At 33.7% G+C, this 17372-nt stretch overlaps 2 protein-coding genes and 1 pseudogene across 6 annotated transcripts in view; 1 reads left to right on the top strand and 2 right to left on the bottom strand.

Moving 5' to 3' along the window:
- Nucleotides 1–17372, bottom strand: part of Axn (protein axin) — a 370696-nt gene that overhangs the window by 151154 nt on the left and 202170 nt on the right. The window lies entirely within an intron of this gene.
- Nucleotides 3253–4182, top strand: LOC108368893 (putative nuclease HARBI1; annotated as a pseudogene).
- LOC108368950 (uncharacterized) lies at nt 4931–5720 on the bottom strand. Its single transcript, XM_017623921.1, has 3 exons — nt 5697–5720; nt 5444–5624; nt 4931–5388 (listed from the first exon to the last, which is right to left on the bottom strand). The coding sequence occupies exons 1-3, from the start codon at nt 5708–5710 to the stop codon at nt 4954–4956; spliced, it is 630 nt and encodes a 209-aa protein (XP_017479410.1). The 5' UTR covers nt 5711–5720; the 3' UTR covers nt 4931–4953.

Genomic DNA, 17372 nt, shown 5'->3' with positions numbered 1-17372 from the left:
TGGGAGCTTTGAGTGACCTCCAAAAATTGTTTGATTTCAAAATAAAAAAACAGGGGTCTATTTTTTCGGTATAGAACAATCCCGAGGGGGTGAGAGCATAAAAATCCCGACTTTACTTTTTCACATGCATTTTTGGACAACCCTAATATACATACATACATACCAGGGTTGTGAAAAATGCATTAAGTTTTTAAAGCTTTAATGGTACTTAAAGCAATAATGCTAATGTAAAAAATTAAAGCATTAATTTTTGAAATTTAATGCAAATAAAAATTTCAATGCATTACTTCTGAAAAATATAACGCTAATGAAATTTATTTTCAATAAATTATCCAAACTAATGCTAACGAATAAATTTTAATGCATTAAAGTTTTTAGTATTTTTGCTCGTTTGCACTATTAAAAACCATTAAATTTTTTTTTATTTAGTGATGCATAAAGAATCATTTTCCGAAGGATTTTAAATAATTACCAATAGTTTCTTTCAGCCTCATTCTATTATTTGTCAATGTTATTGCGGCTTATTAACATTTTATTTTAATTATTTTTATTGAGCTTTGTACCACGATTGTTTATTAGGAAAAATTGAAAAAGCAATAAAGTCTAATCGGTAGAAGTTATAGCATCTATTTCGGAGATCACCACATCTCCTTATCAGACCTCTTTTTTCTAGACTTCAGCAGGGATCGAACCTGCGAATTCGATGTTCAAAGTCAGAAGCGTTAACCACTGAGCTATGTACATCCCGTAAACTCTTGTTGCTAATTCATTTTCCTTATTCAACCAACTACTATCAAGTGCAGCTGATTTGCCGCTATTTAAACTCGACAGCGTGGTTCTTGTTGTCAATTCTATACATCCATTTGCTTATTTGCTTTAGGAAGAGCATGCCTGTAACTGTTTAAGAATTTGGGGAACCTCTAACCTCATTAGCGTTTTAGATTCTAGTGTTTGTAATTAATTTTTAATACTTTCTTCTGCGACTGAATGTCTGGTAGTTTCTTTTTAAGATTGGTTCACAAAATGACCAAGTAGAAAAGGGGAACTTGTATGACTGTCTATTGATTGCTCGGTTATACAACTTGAGAAATAATCAGGCCTGTTCCGGTTTTCACTAATTTTTTCGAATCGATTTTGAGCTGAAATCGTACGAATTGGTTTTCACTGTTCTGGTAATCGTACGATTTATTCTCGATTTCAAATTCGAGTGTTTCATTTCAAGCAATTTCCTTTCCACTAATTCCAATTAAACAGCTGTTTTAGACACTTAAATAAAAAATTAAAAATAAAGAACTCATTAAACTTTGATTTCAAATTTGCAAAAAAAAAACTTCAATATATTCGCTGGTTATGCCGTTTTTAACAGCTCTCGCCATTGCGGAGATAAGACGGCGAAGAAATGTAGTACATATTTGCAAAAACAGGCATTTGAGAGAGCGATCACGTATCTTCGACAAGCCGGATCGACTGTAAGTCACATATTTCATTTAATTCTTTAAACTTTTATTAAAAATAGACCCAAATTCAGGTTTCTGGAGTCATTCAGAATAGACAAAGAAATGTTTGAAACTATTTTAAATAAAATTAAACCGCACAAAAACATTGCGCAATATCGGGCTTGTGTCGGTCGTTTTTGTGGTGTAGTTGTGAGATTGTTTGTACTTAATTGCACAGTTATTGCGCTACAATCAAAATAATTTTGATATTTTGCTCATGCTTGCATTATTGTACAATAATTTGTGTTGCGTATTTCGTCAACTGCGCAATTTTTAGTCTAGTTTTGACATTTTGGTGTCCAGATCGTGCTGTAAAATATGGATAGGAGCGAATTAGTATTTCTTGCACATATTTACTTGAGCACGTTTCTCCAAAACAAGGTTTGCGCAATTTTATTGTGTAGTAATTTTCCCAGTATTGACTTGTACAAGTCTCGGGTTGCGCGATGATTTTGTGTGGTTTACGGGCCCTAAAATTGTTTTATCGTTATGCAAATAAGCATAAGGACTCTCTGTTTTTCATAGACAAGTAATATCAAATTTTTTTTATAACTATGAATTTAGGTATACAATTTTATTTACTATTTGTTTTTCAAATAAAAGTTTAAAAAGTAACAGTTGTGTTTGCTTTCGATACTTTATGATACTTTTTCTGCTTGGCAACTGATACTTTTTTCTCAAGCTCGCGGCAACACTGTATACGGAACATGCGAGTAACGAGATTATTGTGAGTAACGATTCGGTACTTCGAGTCAGAGGTTGTATTCGTTATTCAGTAACGAATACAAACGGTTTGCTACAGCTCTAGTCAATATCTTAGGCTCGCCCAAGTCCATCAAAGTTCAATGTGCTCAAAAAATAAAAATTAATAAATACATTAATTAAAACAGTTCTTACTAAAATTGCAATTATCTTTGAAAGTATTAGTCCTACATAATCTGGTATATGGACTTTTTTCGTAGAGAAACAAAGTAAGCTAAGAAAAAAATTTTTTAGCACTTGGACTTTGATGGACATGGGCGAGCCTAAGATATGGACCAAAAATTGTCATCTTTCACACAGAACGTTTATAGAACATAATGAACCATATTTTTGCTATTACCAATCAAAATTCTAAAGCGAATTTTCGGCCCACGCTATTGTATGTACATTAGGGAGGTTTAAAAACAGTCAAGTCGAAATTGTAATGCTCTCACCCCCCAGGATTGTTCTATATCGAAAAAAGTATACCCTTATTTTTTATTTTGAAATAAAAATATATTTAGAGGTCGCTCAAAACGCCCAAAGTTTTCTATGTATTTTTATATGGCAAACAAACAATTTTTCGTAGAAATGGTATAGAATTCTTCAATATTTTTCGATCGGAAAACCCTGGTTCTCTTCAGGAGACTTTCAATAATGATATCCAATTGTTTATGTTATTTTATTTTTATTGTCCCCCTATTGCATTTTTCGGGTTTTTGGCGGAAATATAAATTATAGTTGCGATGAAAAAATTATTAACTAAACAATTGGGTATTATTACTGGGAATCTCCTGCAGATAAACAGAGTTTTCCGATAGAAAAATATTGATTTTTAAAAATTCTATACCATTCCTACGAAAAGTGGGTTTTTCCCCNAAAAACAGGCATTTGAGAGAGCGATCACGTATCTTCGACAAGCCGGATCGACTGTAAGTCACATATTTCATTTAATTCTTTAAACTTTTATTAAAAATATACCCAAATTCAGGTTTCTGGAGTCATTCAGAATAGACAAAGAAATGTTTGAAACTATTTTAAATAAAATTTCACCGTTTATGAAACATCCGCAAATACGAAAGTCAATACAACTAGGTGCAGTGCTTCGTTTTCTTGCAACCGGTTCATATCAGTTAGGCGTAGCGAAAGACCATGACATTAACATTGGCAGAAGCACTTTCTCAAAGGTTTTGCACAACGTTGTCAATCACATGGAAGAGCAACTTTGTTATGAAGCCATACAATTACAAATGAGGCCGAATGAGATCGCAAAATCCAAGGAGTACTTTTACGAAAAATTTTCTTTGCCTGGCGTTATTGCCTGTGTTGACGGTACACACGTCAAAATACTAAAGCCAGTTGTGGATGAATCAGTATTTTTAAACCGAAAAGGATATTATAGTTTGAATGCAATAATATTTCGTATTCCAACAATTTACTCGTTTCATCCTATACTAAAATCTTTGGCTTGTAGGTCTGCAACTACAATATGGAGACTTAGCAATTGATAGCACACATCCTGGTTCTTGTCACGATTCCTTTATTTGGAATAGCAGTGAAGCTAGAGAATATTTTTCAAGGCTAAATATACCAAATATTGACACCATACAGGTCCCCTCAAAACGGATCTACGCAACATATTTTTAACAACCGCCACGCAGCAGCTCGAAACATTGTGGAGCGCACCATTGGATTACTAAAAAGCCGATTTCGATGTTTACAAGGCACGTTGCAGTATGACCCCAGGTTCGTTTGCAAATTAATAAACGTGTGTTGTGCTTTGCACAATATGTGTCGCAGACGAAATATACAGATCCCCGGTGAGAGCGAAACCTCACTTGAGCCAATAAACATTGAAATTGAGGATGAGGTAGATGCAGATGCAATAATTGCAGATGGCAATAGTTCTGCAATAAGAGACGCTATTGCGTCTTCATTGATTTAGGTTATTTATTTTTCAATCTGATATTGTTAAATTTGGGAAAATTTTTGTAAAATATTGTAAACGGATTCTGCGGTTTTATTCTGAATGTTTAGAACATTTTTGAGTATGCAGTTTTACAGCCCATACAATTTTAGTCTAATGAAGTACAAGTTTTAATCAGGTAAAAAAAATCGTGGTGATTTTTGAGAATTTTTTTGCTGACGGATTTTTGCTCCTTTTTCCATATAAGCATGAATTTCTAATGAAATAAAACGCGGAAGGCCGTTAAGTATTTTTATAGAAAAATAACAAAAAAAATGTAGCTCAGAAAACTTTACGAATATAAAAAAAAATCAACACGTGGTCATTTGCTTGTGTCACTGGAGTCTTATGGAGTCGCTAACGATGTTTAACTTGCAGTTAGCGTTAACAAGGCATTGAGTAACCAAATCAAATCACATCTTTTGTGCTTAAATGACCAGTTACTTGTAACTGAGCGCATCTGTAAACGTTTTATCTTCATAAACTAATGATAAAGCTTTTGACCCTAGGCAAATGTAGTTGGACGAATATTCGACGCGTTCATATGTATACAGTCAAATTACCATTTTTTAATCACAAAAGGTGTGATGTTACTTTAACCACTTTCACACACACACTGGGCACATATTTATATATGAATATATTTATATATATGTATATATATATATATATATAGTCGCTCTTGAATTTCATTTATTTGTATAAGGGATCATTTGATATTGCTCACATATGTTAAATACACATAAAAAACTATTGAAATTTATTTTTTAGTATTTGAAGAACTTCCTCTTGAATTCCATTTTGCCTTTCAATATTCCTACTGAGCTGCTTCAAGTTCTCAGCCAAACGCTCCAAGACCTCATTTTGGGTACTGCATAGGCCTTCTAAATCATCCGGCATCGTACGTCGCCTTCGTTTTGGCTTCGGAGGAGATTCACCTTCTTCTGCGTCTGGTACGCTACAATTTTCTTCATTTTGGCTGCTTTCCATTGCTGCATTGACAGAACCAAAGGTCTTGCTACCTTTCATTCCCTCTGCCATCGAATACAGACCACAAAACGAAGCAATTTCTTCTTCCACTGCAGTTAATGGCAGCTGCGCAAAGGGACCACCACCTGTTGCAGTTGTTTCCTTTTTGTTATGTGCAAGCTTTTTGCGAATTGTACTTTTCCAATCAATCCATACCTATACAAAAGGAAACTTAGTAAACAAATACAATAATGCAAGCAATATACACTACTTTTTTCCATCCAGCTACATCTTTAATTGGCGGGCCAGCACTATTGAGAGAGGAGACAACATTCGCCCATTTTGCGTCCGCAGCGACTTTGTCACCTTTTATGTGACCTTTTGCCAAATCTACATTTTCACGCATACAATTAATAAAAATCTGTTCTTGTTGGCTGTTCTTATGTTTACCCCTGAAATAAAAACGTTTAGATGCATTAAAATTAAACAAATTTGCAATAAATTCAACAAAAGCTTGTACTTACATTTTGCCGGCCATAATTTTTGTATTCCTGCTAAAGCTTAGTATCCAGCTCTCAAGAAAACGGTCAAGAAAAAATTGCCATTATTTCGCGTGTGTGTCCAAGGAATTTTGACATTTTTTATACCTCACAGCCTGTTGCCTCACTCTTTCCTCAAGAAATAATGGAACGGGCATATATTTCTGTTGCAAACCTGGGTTGCCTTGTGCTCTTTTTTCACAAAAAACTTTAGAAAACCGTAGTAGAAAGCGTACTAAATTTCTGAAGAACTGCGTACTGCCTTAAGGAAATTTGACTCAAGAAAATTTCTTAGCCATTTCTTGTACGTCATTTTATATGGAGTTTTTGCTTTTCTTACTTCTTACTTCTTTGGATACTAAGCTTAACAGCTGATTGACAAAAGTAAACAAGATGACAGGGTTACCTTGTATAAGCAAAACAATTTTTTCAAACCTTAGAGTAGTGTTTGGTTTTATATTTTTGCATTACCAAATCAACTAAAAGTTTTGAATAATTGTAAAAATCATTTATAATTACTTAGAAACGAAAAATGTAACTCAAAAAGCTTTAAAAATAGCTTTGGCTTACTTAATTTGTTTGCCATATTTGTTTCAAGGTATTCCACTTGTTTCTTAACAGAGATAGCAACCCTTTACTTTGGAAATTAGTTTCATTTCCATTTAATCATGTATTAATGTGAAAACCAGAACAGCTTTTTCTTAAACTCGATTTCATTGTATGGCTAAAAAGTACATTCAATTTTTAATTAGTTGCATAAAAGCAATCGAATTGAAATCGAAAAATTAAGTCGAAGTGTGAAGCCCAGAACAGGTAGTCAAATCGAATTCGAAAAATTCACTCGAAATCGAAAACCAGAACAGGCCTGAATATGTTTAGAGACTATTTTATCAAAACTGATAAATCTGACTTCTAAACAGTTTTGCTACAGAAATACTTATATGTGGGGCAAAAATATATTGGCTAAAATTTGTCATTTTGTTTCCCAGATATACGTTTTACAAAAACAACATTCGCATTCGCAAAAGCTCCGCATTGATTATTGCGAATGCGCATAAAATTATTGCGGAAGCTCCGCAGTTGCGAATGCGAATATTCGCAACAGCCCTGATACATACATACATAAGTAGATACCCTGCAGTAAAATTTAGAGACAGTCTGACAAAGCGCTAGTTCCGAACTACATATCTCAGAACTATCTCTGAACTAGTGCAAAAGGAATGCAGAACGGGACAGTTGAAACTTGCGGTGTATATGTGCAAATGCTCACTACTCTTACAATACGAAAGTAGCTCAGCGAGAGGACCTCCGACTCAACCATCGTTGGTCGCGAGTTCAAATCGCGGTGGAGGCAGTTGTGAGTTTTCAAAATTAATGAACTTAAATTGTTGCATGCCGCTTACAATTTTTTTTATTAAATAAAATATGTAACAAAAACGGAATCTGCAAAAGAAAAGAAAAAACGAAAACAAAAATCGAATCGCAAAAATGTTTTCTTATAAAAAAAACTGTCCGAAATGGAACCGGTTAAAAACTGGTTGCAAAGTAATGCACTGGGCGACAATTGCCACCGCCAATGACATCGCCGTGTAAAACTGGACAGTTGAAAGCATTGTTTGGGTATTGAGCTAGAACTGGTACTGTCGGCAAAAGGTCTAGTTCTACGCTAGTTCTAGGCTAGTCAGATTTTCTGCAGGGTATGTATGAATAAACACACCAAAGCACATACATACATACATACATACATATGGATGTTTAAGCAAACGCAATTTTAACATGCTTTGGTAAAAACAACCATCTGCATAGCAATGCCCTAACTGAGTAGTTGGCGAAAACAGCATTTACAAATTTCGGGTTGTGTAGATCAAACTCCGTTAAGGGGAGGATCAAACTTGTTGGGGATGGTATGAGTATGATGAGCGCGTCATATTCATATCTATGGCAAGTTACAGCCAGTTTCACCAGATTCATTTAAGTGAAAATTACTTTGATTTTCGAATTTTTGGTTTCACCAATCCAGTGTAATTTGTTTTTAATTTCGATTTAAGTGACATATGCTCTTCACTTAAATAAAAATTAAATCAGAATAACCACACTCAGAGGTGTTACACCTTTCATCAGCGTTGTATATTAAAAAGTTTTATTTTATTTTACTCTCTCTCATTGCTTATATTTAAGGATCATGCGGTTCGATTGTTTTAGTTTTTCGGCTAAATATAAAGGCCAATTATGTGCTCTACAAGGGTCTAAAAAAAGTAAAAGAAAACAAATGTTTTTCTTTGTTTGTATCTCATTGAAACGTACTCTGTCACGTATGTGACGCAAGGAAATACCCATATACATATGGAATACTTCTATATTGGCAGTCAGTGGTAAGCAAAGAGTGCCTATTTTGATATTCCCCGCCACTCAGCATATTTTGGATATAAGTACGTCTATATCAGGGAAACGCCACCACTCTGATGTACGCATATGCACAACGACATTGATGTATGTGTATAAGGCTGCGTTTCTCCAATCTCATTTAAGTGGAAATTCACTTTAATTTAATTTTTTATTTAATCTCATTTAAATTATTTTCAGTTTCGATAAGCGCTTTATTTAAGTGAGTAAAAAGTGGTTGTAAAACAGACTTGGCCAGCGAAAGCTTTCATTTGTACTGAGAGCTTTTGAAAGCTTTTACGCGCTGTGTGGTAAAAGCAGGGCTGGTATACAAGTAAGCAGCATATACACAAAATTGTGGTGTGTGTATATTGATCAGCTGATTAAACGTGTAACATCTCTCGAGTGTGGCTATTCTGATTTAATTTGTATTTAAGTGAAGAGCAAAGGTCACTTAAATAAAAATTAGAAACAAATTTGGTGAAACCATAAACTCGAAAATTAACTTTAATTAAAGTTTTTATTTAATTCTCATTTAAATTATTTTCAGTTTCAATAAGCTATTTATTTTAGTGAGTAAAAAGTGGTTGTAAAACAGACCAGGCCAGCGAAAGCTTCCATTTGTACTGAGAACTTTTGAAAGCTTTGGCAGGGCTGGTATACAAGTAAGCAGCAGATACACAATGATCAGGTGATGAAAGGTGTAACACCTCTGAGTGTGGTTATTCTGATTTAATTTTTATTTAAGTGAAGAGCATATGTCACTTAAATCGAAATTAAAAACAAATTACACTGGATTGGTGAAACCAAAAATTCGAAAATCAAAGTAATTTTCACTTAAATGAATCTGGTGAAACTGGCTGTAACTTGCCATAGATATGAATATGACGCGCTCATCATACTCATACCATCCCCAACAAGTTTGATCCTCCCCTTAACGGAGTTTGATCTACACAACCCGAAATTTGTAAATGCTGTTTTCGCCAACTACTCAGTTAGGGCATTGCTATGCAGATGGTTGTTTTTACCAAAGCATGTTAAAATTGCGTTTACTAAAATTTCAAAATCAAAAGTAAACAAAACAAATTCTGTGGGACTGAGAAATATTATTTTCTACTTTTTAGTCCATTTATAAAAGCGTTGTATATTAAAAAGTTTTATTTTATTTTATTTATTTTCTACTTTTTAGTCTTGTATGTACAAAATTTTGCAATAGATATTAAAATAATTCAACTTGCAGTGTAAGAGAACAGAAGACTATGCAAGCAAAAAGTTGTTTGCTCACATTTAGTATATGCTTACATATGTACATACATACATACATATAGCAGCAATTAATTTCATTTAAAGAAATGGCGTATCGTCCATTTACGCTGTAGCGTATATAGTGCATATTTTTAACTTCTTCTGGCGAGGCGACATCTATCTCTAGAGTTTTTCTAATTGTATGTCTTTGATGTGATACCTACGACGAGGTTGATATCTAGACTAGGTTTGCCATAAATACCTTTGCTATATTTATAGTATGGTGGTCTGGGCATACAACATTGCAGTTAATAAAAGCGTTGTAAAAAGCAGACAAATTGGTCCATAAATACGCGAGATATATGACTTTTAATTTTTTGTCGCGGTAGACCTTCCGATGGTTACACATTTTTTATTCTTTAATTTCGCGATTTAACTGCGACACTCTTTCACATCTTTATATATAAAAATAAATTGCTGTTCGTGTGTTTTCGTATAACTCAAGAACGGCTCAACGGATTTGCTTCGTTTTTATTTCATTTTGTTTCTTTCTGTCTGTAGAAGGTTTGTAAGAAATTAGAAAAATGGTGTTGCCATATCTGAAACATCAGAAAAAAATAAATATAAATGAAGCGCATGTTGCTGAGAATGCATAAACCATATTAATATAGAAAAAAATGTTGAATAGGGTTACCACCTTTCGAAAAAAACTACGAAAAGGGTATTTAAATAAAATATTTACTAATACAATATAACCGTATATAAAATGAAAAGTGTATGAGATAGCTGTATACCATATTTTGAGACAGTGTTGTCGCCTATCTAAAAACTAATCAATATTAAATAAATCACCTTATGCCATTTAATTCTAAAATTAAAATGTTTGATGATTTCTATGTTCTTCGCTATTCTCTGCAGAGGAAATTTTAGAAAAATGTCTTCATCGTCGGTAAAAACCAAAAAAAAAAAATACATACAGACATATCTTTATTCTCTCTATTACCCCTATTCTGCAACTCTTTCGTATTCGAATTTTGCTACGAATCGTAGAAATAGTATGCTGCAATCCGAATCGTATTTTCGAACTTTCGAAATTCGTAACAATGGCATGCCTAAAAACGAACGAGTAAGCGTTTCTGCGTAATTTTGTTCGAAAACAATTCTGTGTCGGAGGCGAAATACAAGATGTAAATCAATGTGTGTTTGCAAGAAATATTGGTGGTGTTCATTTAAACAGATAAATTTACCTTTCGCATATACGTATATTTTTATCCACTGCTTTATATAAACGAGCAAAAAAGAATATTAGTTGCCCCTTATCGAGAAACTTGTGTACGGTTTAGTTAATGTACAACGATTTTCGGTTGTTGTGTCCAAACGCATAACCCGAATCCAAAAACTTTAACATACACGTGCAAAAAAGGATTCACATTTTATTTAAGATAAATGTTTCAAATTTCCTACCACTAGCTTATTAATAAACTCGGTTTGCACTATGCACTTTTTTTGCAAATTTCGACGTGGGTTCTGCGCAAAAATACTGTGTACGGCGCAGCCGGAGTGATATACACAAGAAATGTTGTATACCTTTGACATGCGGAAGCCCGTCTTCTCCGGCAACACAGAAAGGAGGATTCTACTTAGTAAGGGTTATAATCCCTAAGCGCGGCCGAAGGCAGAACCAAATGCAACAGGTGGTGGACCTAACAAAGTGCATGTTTTCAATGGCTTGGAAGAAGCTGTTATTGCATTAACTGGGCTGAGAATCAGTTTTTCACGCATAGGAGTAGTTCTGGCTTGTGGTTCAACAATTCAACCAGAAGCTAACATAGATGCCCCCATGGTTACTATGCCCGGCAGCTCCACATACCTTTGTGAGTCCATTGCCATAGCGCGCTCTTCCTCCGCTGCTATAACTGCAAATGCATCAGAAACTTTTTCTTTAAAACAAAAGACCGCTAAATATGTTGTCCACCGCAAAAATTAGTTATTATTAAATTCATTTATTCTAAAGCCAATCACCGAAAAGGATTTGATGTGCTTTACAAACGTTAGCCCCAGTAAGGCTTTAATTTCGGTGCTTCATGATATGAAAGATAATATAGTTATGGGCTACAGGAGGTACTCCGGATTGAACTGGCACCCAGAGTTTGGAGGTAAGTAGTTAGAGGGTAGCCCAATGTCTTAAGTGCAGCTTATCTGTCACCCGAAGACATGTAAACTCATTCCCCTCCACCTATTTTGCACCACGTAGTCCATGGCCTTGAGGATTGCAAATACCTCAACCTGGAAGGCCGAAGCATACTTCCCAAGAGAGAAGTTAATCTTATCCTGACACAGAATCAGTTTTGGAGCCATCAGTGAAGATTCGATTATGTGTGAGTCCGGACTCAGTGCTGGTATTAAACCAGGGAACTCAACATTATATAATCTCTAAAACAAAGGTAGTGGCGTACTATTGTGTGGGGCGTACTGTGGTATTGAAAAGACACAAGTGCTCAGATCACTGTCGCTAGAAATTTCCGCCTCGCCGCACTTAGTGTTATAGCGGCACCCGTTTCTTTTTAGTCTGCAAGTGGCCTTCAAGGCTTCCCTGCTTATGAGTGAAGGTAAGTGCAGCAGTGCATCCAGAGCAGCGCCACACGGCAGTAGTTCTTTGAAGTTTTGCAAGCATACTTCCCACGCTCTTGATTAAGAACCTGATCCACCACTGACGCATAGATAATTATGGGTCTGAGGTATAAATCCAGAGGATTACCTATGGTGACACACCCCACGTTTTGCCAAAGACCTGTTTACATTGCCAAAATGCTGCCAATTCTTTAGAAGTTTTGTGTTCCACAATATATTTCTACGATAGTTTTGTATACAGAATTACTTCTAGATATTTCACTTCAGGAGAATTCTGAATTTTGGCTCCTTTAATTGTAAGGGAAATGAGACCATTCACCCTTCTCCGAAGCCTGATTTCGGACCATGCTTTAATGACGAAATATCTAACAGTTTTGTTATGTAAATACATTTATTTTGTTTGCGTAAAATAAAAAAAAAAGCTTTTTAATAAAATTAGTTATTATAAATGTTTCAAAACTGGATTTTATTTTGTTTCTTCATCTCTGCACATCGATATTATTCAAAGGATATTTTAAATGCTTGAGAAAAACGTTCAAATTTGGTTATCGAACAAATCAGCTTGCTATTTTTTTATGCAAATTTTACTCTTTCATTAAATTCCAAATATTTAAAAGAAAATCTCCCCTCTCAAAAAAATTCAATGTGGCAAAGCTATGCTTAATGTTTACATCTGGACAAATGTCAAAAATCTGCTTTATAATCAAAAAATAGTAGTAATGAAACTACCTTCTTTTTTGTATCATGGTGTCGACTATCGTAGTGTCGTCAACAGTTTGAAAATCACTATATTTTTTTGTGAACCTTCGATATTTGAAATTCTAATAAAATAAAAGTTTTGAAAATAAATTCAAGAATGTATTTTTACACTGCTGTGTCAATAGCTACTGTGGCTGAATGAATGCATTTTCGAATACCACTTTGTTGGTCTCGGGTTCAATGTGACAAGTATTTTTTTTATTTTTATTTTTTTTATTTATAGCACATTTTTATCTTGATTCTTATACTATATTGCAATAAGGTAGCTAAGCAAAGGTGAGTCTAGTGGTCTCCAAAATATTTATGAATAAATTTTTTTAAATTTCCATAGGTAGTGCTTCATCTGGAAGATGTGGAAGCTTAGAAATGTGAAGAAAACATAATGGATATTTTCTTTACAATAACGGGCACTTAGTTATAGGATGTAGCGAGAAATGTTGGGATAAAATAACACTCGTTTAATTTATTAGCGAAGTTTAAAGCATACTTGAACGTTTGCGATACTTTCGAACAACATTTTTGTTAAAAAAAATGCATGCGTCTTTCAAGGCATCTTCTAAAAGGACGATGCAGTACTTTGAAAAGAGATTATTACCTTCATTTTATTAGCTCGGGATGTAACTATGTAATATTGATGCGCCTAAAAGATGCAGCGATTTCTACTATCAAGTTACATACCTGACGACAGTACGAATGGGAATTATAATAGGGAGGCTTTAGTTTTTTAAACTATAATTTTTTTATTTTTTGCCTACAGACCATTTATGTTCATATCTATATATTAATACGCTAACATAAATTTTGTCTCCGTTCGTTTGGCGATTCTACCGAACCGATTTCAAAACCAAAAACACCATTGGAAAGGCTTTTTTTTATGGTTTCAAAATTGGTTGAAAATTACGGCCTAAACCGTCGCTTAAACATTTCCGATTTGTGTATAGATGTTGCTGCAACATGTTCAATTTGAGATGTTTCGCATGTTGTTTCACTTCGCATTTGAAATTAAGCTTTGAAATAAAGATAAATATGAAGATGAAGAAATAAATGATAACGATGAAGTCAAAAAAAAGAAGAAAAAAGTGAAGATAAAGACGAAAATGGAGACATTGACGGATAAATAAGAATTAGGGTAACTGAACGGGTAAGAACATTTCTTGAATTTATGAAGTGAAACTTCTTTAGGCAGTTGGTTGGTTGGGAGTAAATTGTCAAATTCTAGGGGAATAATGCACATGGAAATGCTTCTCAGTGGTTTAGCGGTTTGAGAATAAAAACAAAAACAAAGATGCCTAGAGATACAGGCAAAAAACGAAGATCAAAGTAAATTTAAACACTTTAAGGTAAAGGTGAAGAGGAATATGCAGAAATAAAGATAAATATGAAGAAAAGGATGAGGATGAAGATCGATATTGTTATCGATATAAAACTCGATATAATAATCGATATTGCTATCGATAAAATAACCGATATTGTTATCGAAACTGTTATTGATTAAATAACCGCTATTGTAATCGATATAATAATCGATATTGTTATCGATACAATAATGGATATTGTTATCGGTATAATAATCGATTAAATAATTGATTTTGTTATCGATTTAGTCATTTACATATCGTTGGCTTAGTTCGCAAACGTGCTAAGTCCATTTTTTTTTATTTTTCAGGAGGGACAAAAAACCGTCTAACTTTTTTTGTTGTCAATATTTTTCTAATCTGTAAATGCAGTTTTATTCCTTAGTTCGTCTTGTTTTAGTACCAATAATCGGCCAATTTCAAAATAAAGCTGTTGCAGACTTATAGGCCCTTTTAGGACTTACTACATTTTCTCTTTAAGATTTTATTCTTTTAATGTGGACTTAGCACATTTTCTATCAACCTTTTTTCCATTATTTTTTATTGTTAAAAGATTTAATTGTTTACTTTAAATATATTTTATTGTTTTAAAATGAATTATAACGTAATACAGTTTTATTTCATTGCTATTAACAAAAATAACTATTTTAAGTCGTAAATTTATGTACCATTTATAAAAGAAAATAAATAAAAGCAAGTAAAGAGGTAAAGTTTGGGCGAAACCCGGCGCAGGTATCAAATACTGTCGTAAGCAGGGTCTTTTTCCCGATTTTAAACGTTTTCGATAATATCCTGAGTTAAACTCAATGAAATAATTGAACCACGTTTAGTAGAAATCGCTAAAGTGGCTACCGAAATACACCTTGTAGTCATAAATTGGGCGGTGTCACGCAGTCTTATTTATTGTTAAGAGATTAAGAGATCTGAAATTTATCGTTAGATATACGGGAAGCGAATGTAATTTTGGTCCGATTTGAATAATTTTCAACGAATTGCTTTTCCGTACCAGATTTATTAAGTGCACAGAGTTTGGTAGAAATTGATAAATTGGTTACCGAGTTACAAATTTGTGGCCATAAGTGGGCGGCGCCATGCCCATTATCCAAAAATGTATCATAATCTAATTTTCTGCTGAGTGGTTACCGCGATCATCGATTTTAAGTGAATTAGGTTTTCAACAGATTTCTTAGCTAGACCCTAAATAAGGCTCGTACCGAGATTGGTGAATGGGCTACTGAGATGCAGCATTTCATAATAGGTGGGCGGGGTCACGCCCATTTTCCAAAAATTGCACAATAATATTTTTTACAAAAAATCTACTTCACATACTAATTTTGAACAATTTGCATCCAATATTTACTGAAATATCGTAGTTTTTGCATCGTTAGAAAATACCTTTATATCGGAAATGGGCGTGGTTACATTCAGATTCGCCCATTTTTAATACCAACTTACCTTGGATAAAGGGCAACCTACATACCAAATTTCGTTGAGATATCTCGAGTTATCGTGTACACGGACAGACGTGTATATATATTTTTTTGATTTTTTTGGACTTAGCACATTTGCGTACCAATGCATACCAACAAGTAAAAACGACATTACGGTAATTTTCTTTTTTGGTAATGATGTATTTTCAGTTATGCTATCTTACTGCATCAAAATCTCAATTTACATAAAAAGTGGACTTAGCACGTTTGCGAACTAAGCCAACGATATATTGTTATGATACTGATACTGATGATTGTTATATTTATCACTGAATTAATCGATTTTACAATCGTTGTATTTTTCTATATGTGTATGGATATTGTTATCGGTATTTTTATCAACACAGTTATCAACAGCGTTATCGATACACTAATCGGAACATGGAATGTGATCACATTACATGACATCACATCACATTTTATCACATGATAGGAAGAGACATCACATGATTTTGCATCACATAATATGATATCACATCACACGATATCATGTGACATGACATATCATATAATGTCACATTATATGGCATGACATCACATGACGACATCACATGATATGACATCGTATGACATGACATGGCATTACATGACGTGGCATCACATGATATGACATCATATGGTATGACATCATATGACATGACATCAGAGGATATGACAACACATGACATGATATCCTATCACATCACATAAAATCACGTCACATCTTATCACGTCATCGCACCTCATCTCATCTACGTGAATAGAAAAAGAAAAGGATATAAGCAAAGATGTGAAAGATAAAGACAAAGATGAAGACCAAGGTAAAGTTACCGATTTCAAAACCAGAAACACCGTTGGAAAGTAATTTTCTGTAGATGAGGAGAGTTTTTATAGTTTCGAAATTGGTTGAAAATCGTCGTTTAAAAATTTCCATATTTGTTAACGATTGTTTTTGCAACCTGTTCAATTCAAGCGTTTCGCATTTTGTTTTACTTCGTATTTGAAATTAAACTTTGAAATAAATACAAATGTGAAGATGAAGAAACAAGTGATAACGATGAAGACAAAAAAAGGCAAAAGTGAAGATAAAGACGAAAATTGAGATAAAGGCGAAAATGGAGACAATGAGAAATACATAAGAATTAGGTTAAAAGATAGGAATCGAAATAAAATCAGCCATAAAGGTTACTGAAATTTATCGAATCATCGAAGTTTATAGTTATCGAAATTTATCCATGCTTATTAAGTTATCGCAACGTATCGAACTATTCAAACTGATCAATGGTTACTGAGTTGTCGAAATTGATACACACAGAAACTTAGTTGTCCATATTTACGGATAGTTATCGAGCTATAAAAACGTGTGGGATTAACGAAATTTGTCAAGTTAAAGAAATGTATCAAGTTATCGATATTTATTGAATTATCATTATTTATAGACTTAACGAAATATATCGAGGTGTCGTAATGCATAATTATAATTATTGATCTACTGAAATTGGTTGGTTCAACAAAGCAAAGTTTATGGAATTTTCAAAATATATCGATTTATCGAAATTTCAACGTTATATAAGCTTATCGATTTATCACTGCTTATCGAATTTATTCGTCTTAACAGAGTGTAACGAGTTATCAAAATGTTTAGATAGTTTTCGAGAAATGTGGAGATGTCAAAAGTAAAAATTTATAAAGGTATCCAAAGTTTTTACATTTTTGAGTTATCGAAATTTATCGAGCCATCGAATTTCACAGTTATCGAAATTGGTCGAGTTAACGAATTTTGTTGAGTTATCGAATTTTTATTGTTCTTGAAATTCATC

Source organism: Rhagoletis zephyria, unplaced genomic scaffold (genome assembly GCF_001687245.7).
Source record: "Rhagoletis zephyria isolate East Lansing unplaced genomic scaffold, Rhagoletis_zephyria_1.1 Rzeph_scaffold_00055, whole genome shotgun sequence".
Lineage (NCBI taxonomy): Eukaryota > Metazoa > Arthropoda > Insecta > Diptera > Tephritidae > Rhagoletis > Rhagoletis zephyria.
Note: the sequence above shows the minus strand (reverse complement) of the source record. Positions and strands in the feature narration are given on the sequence as shown.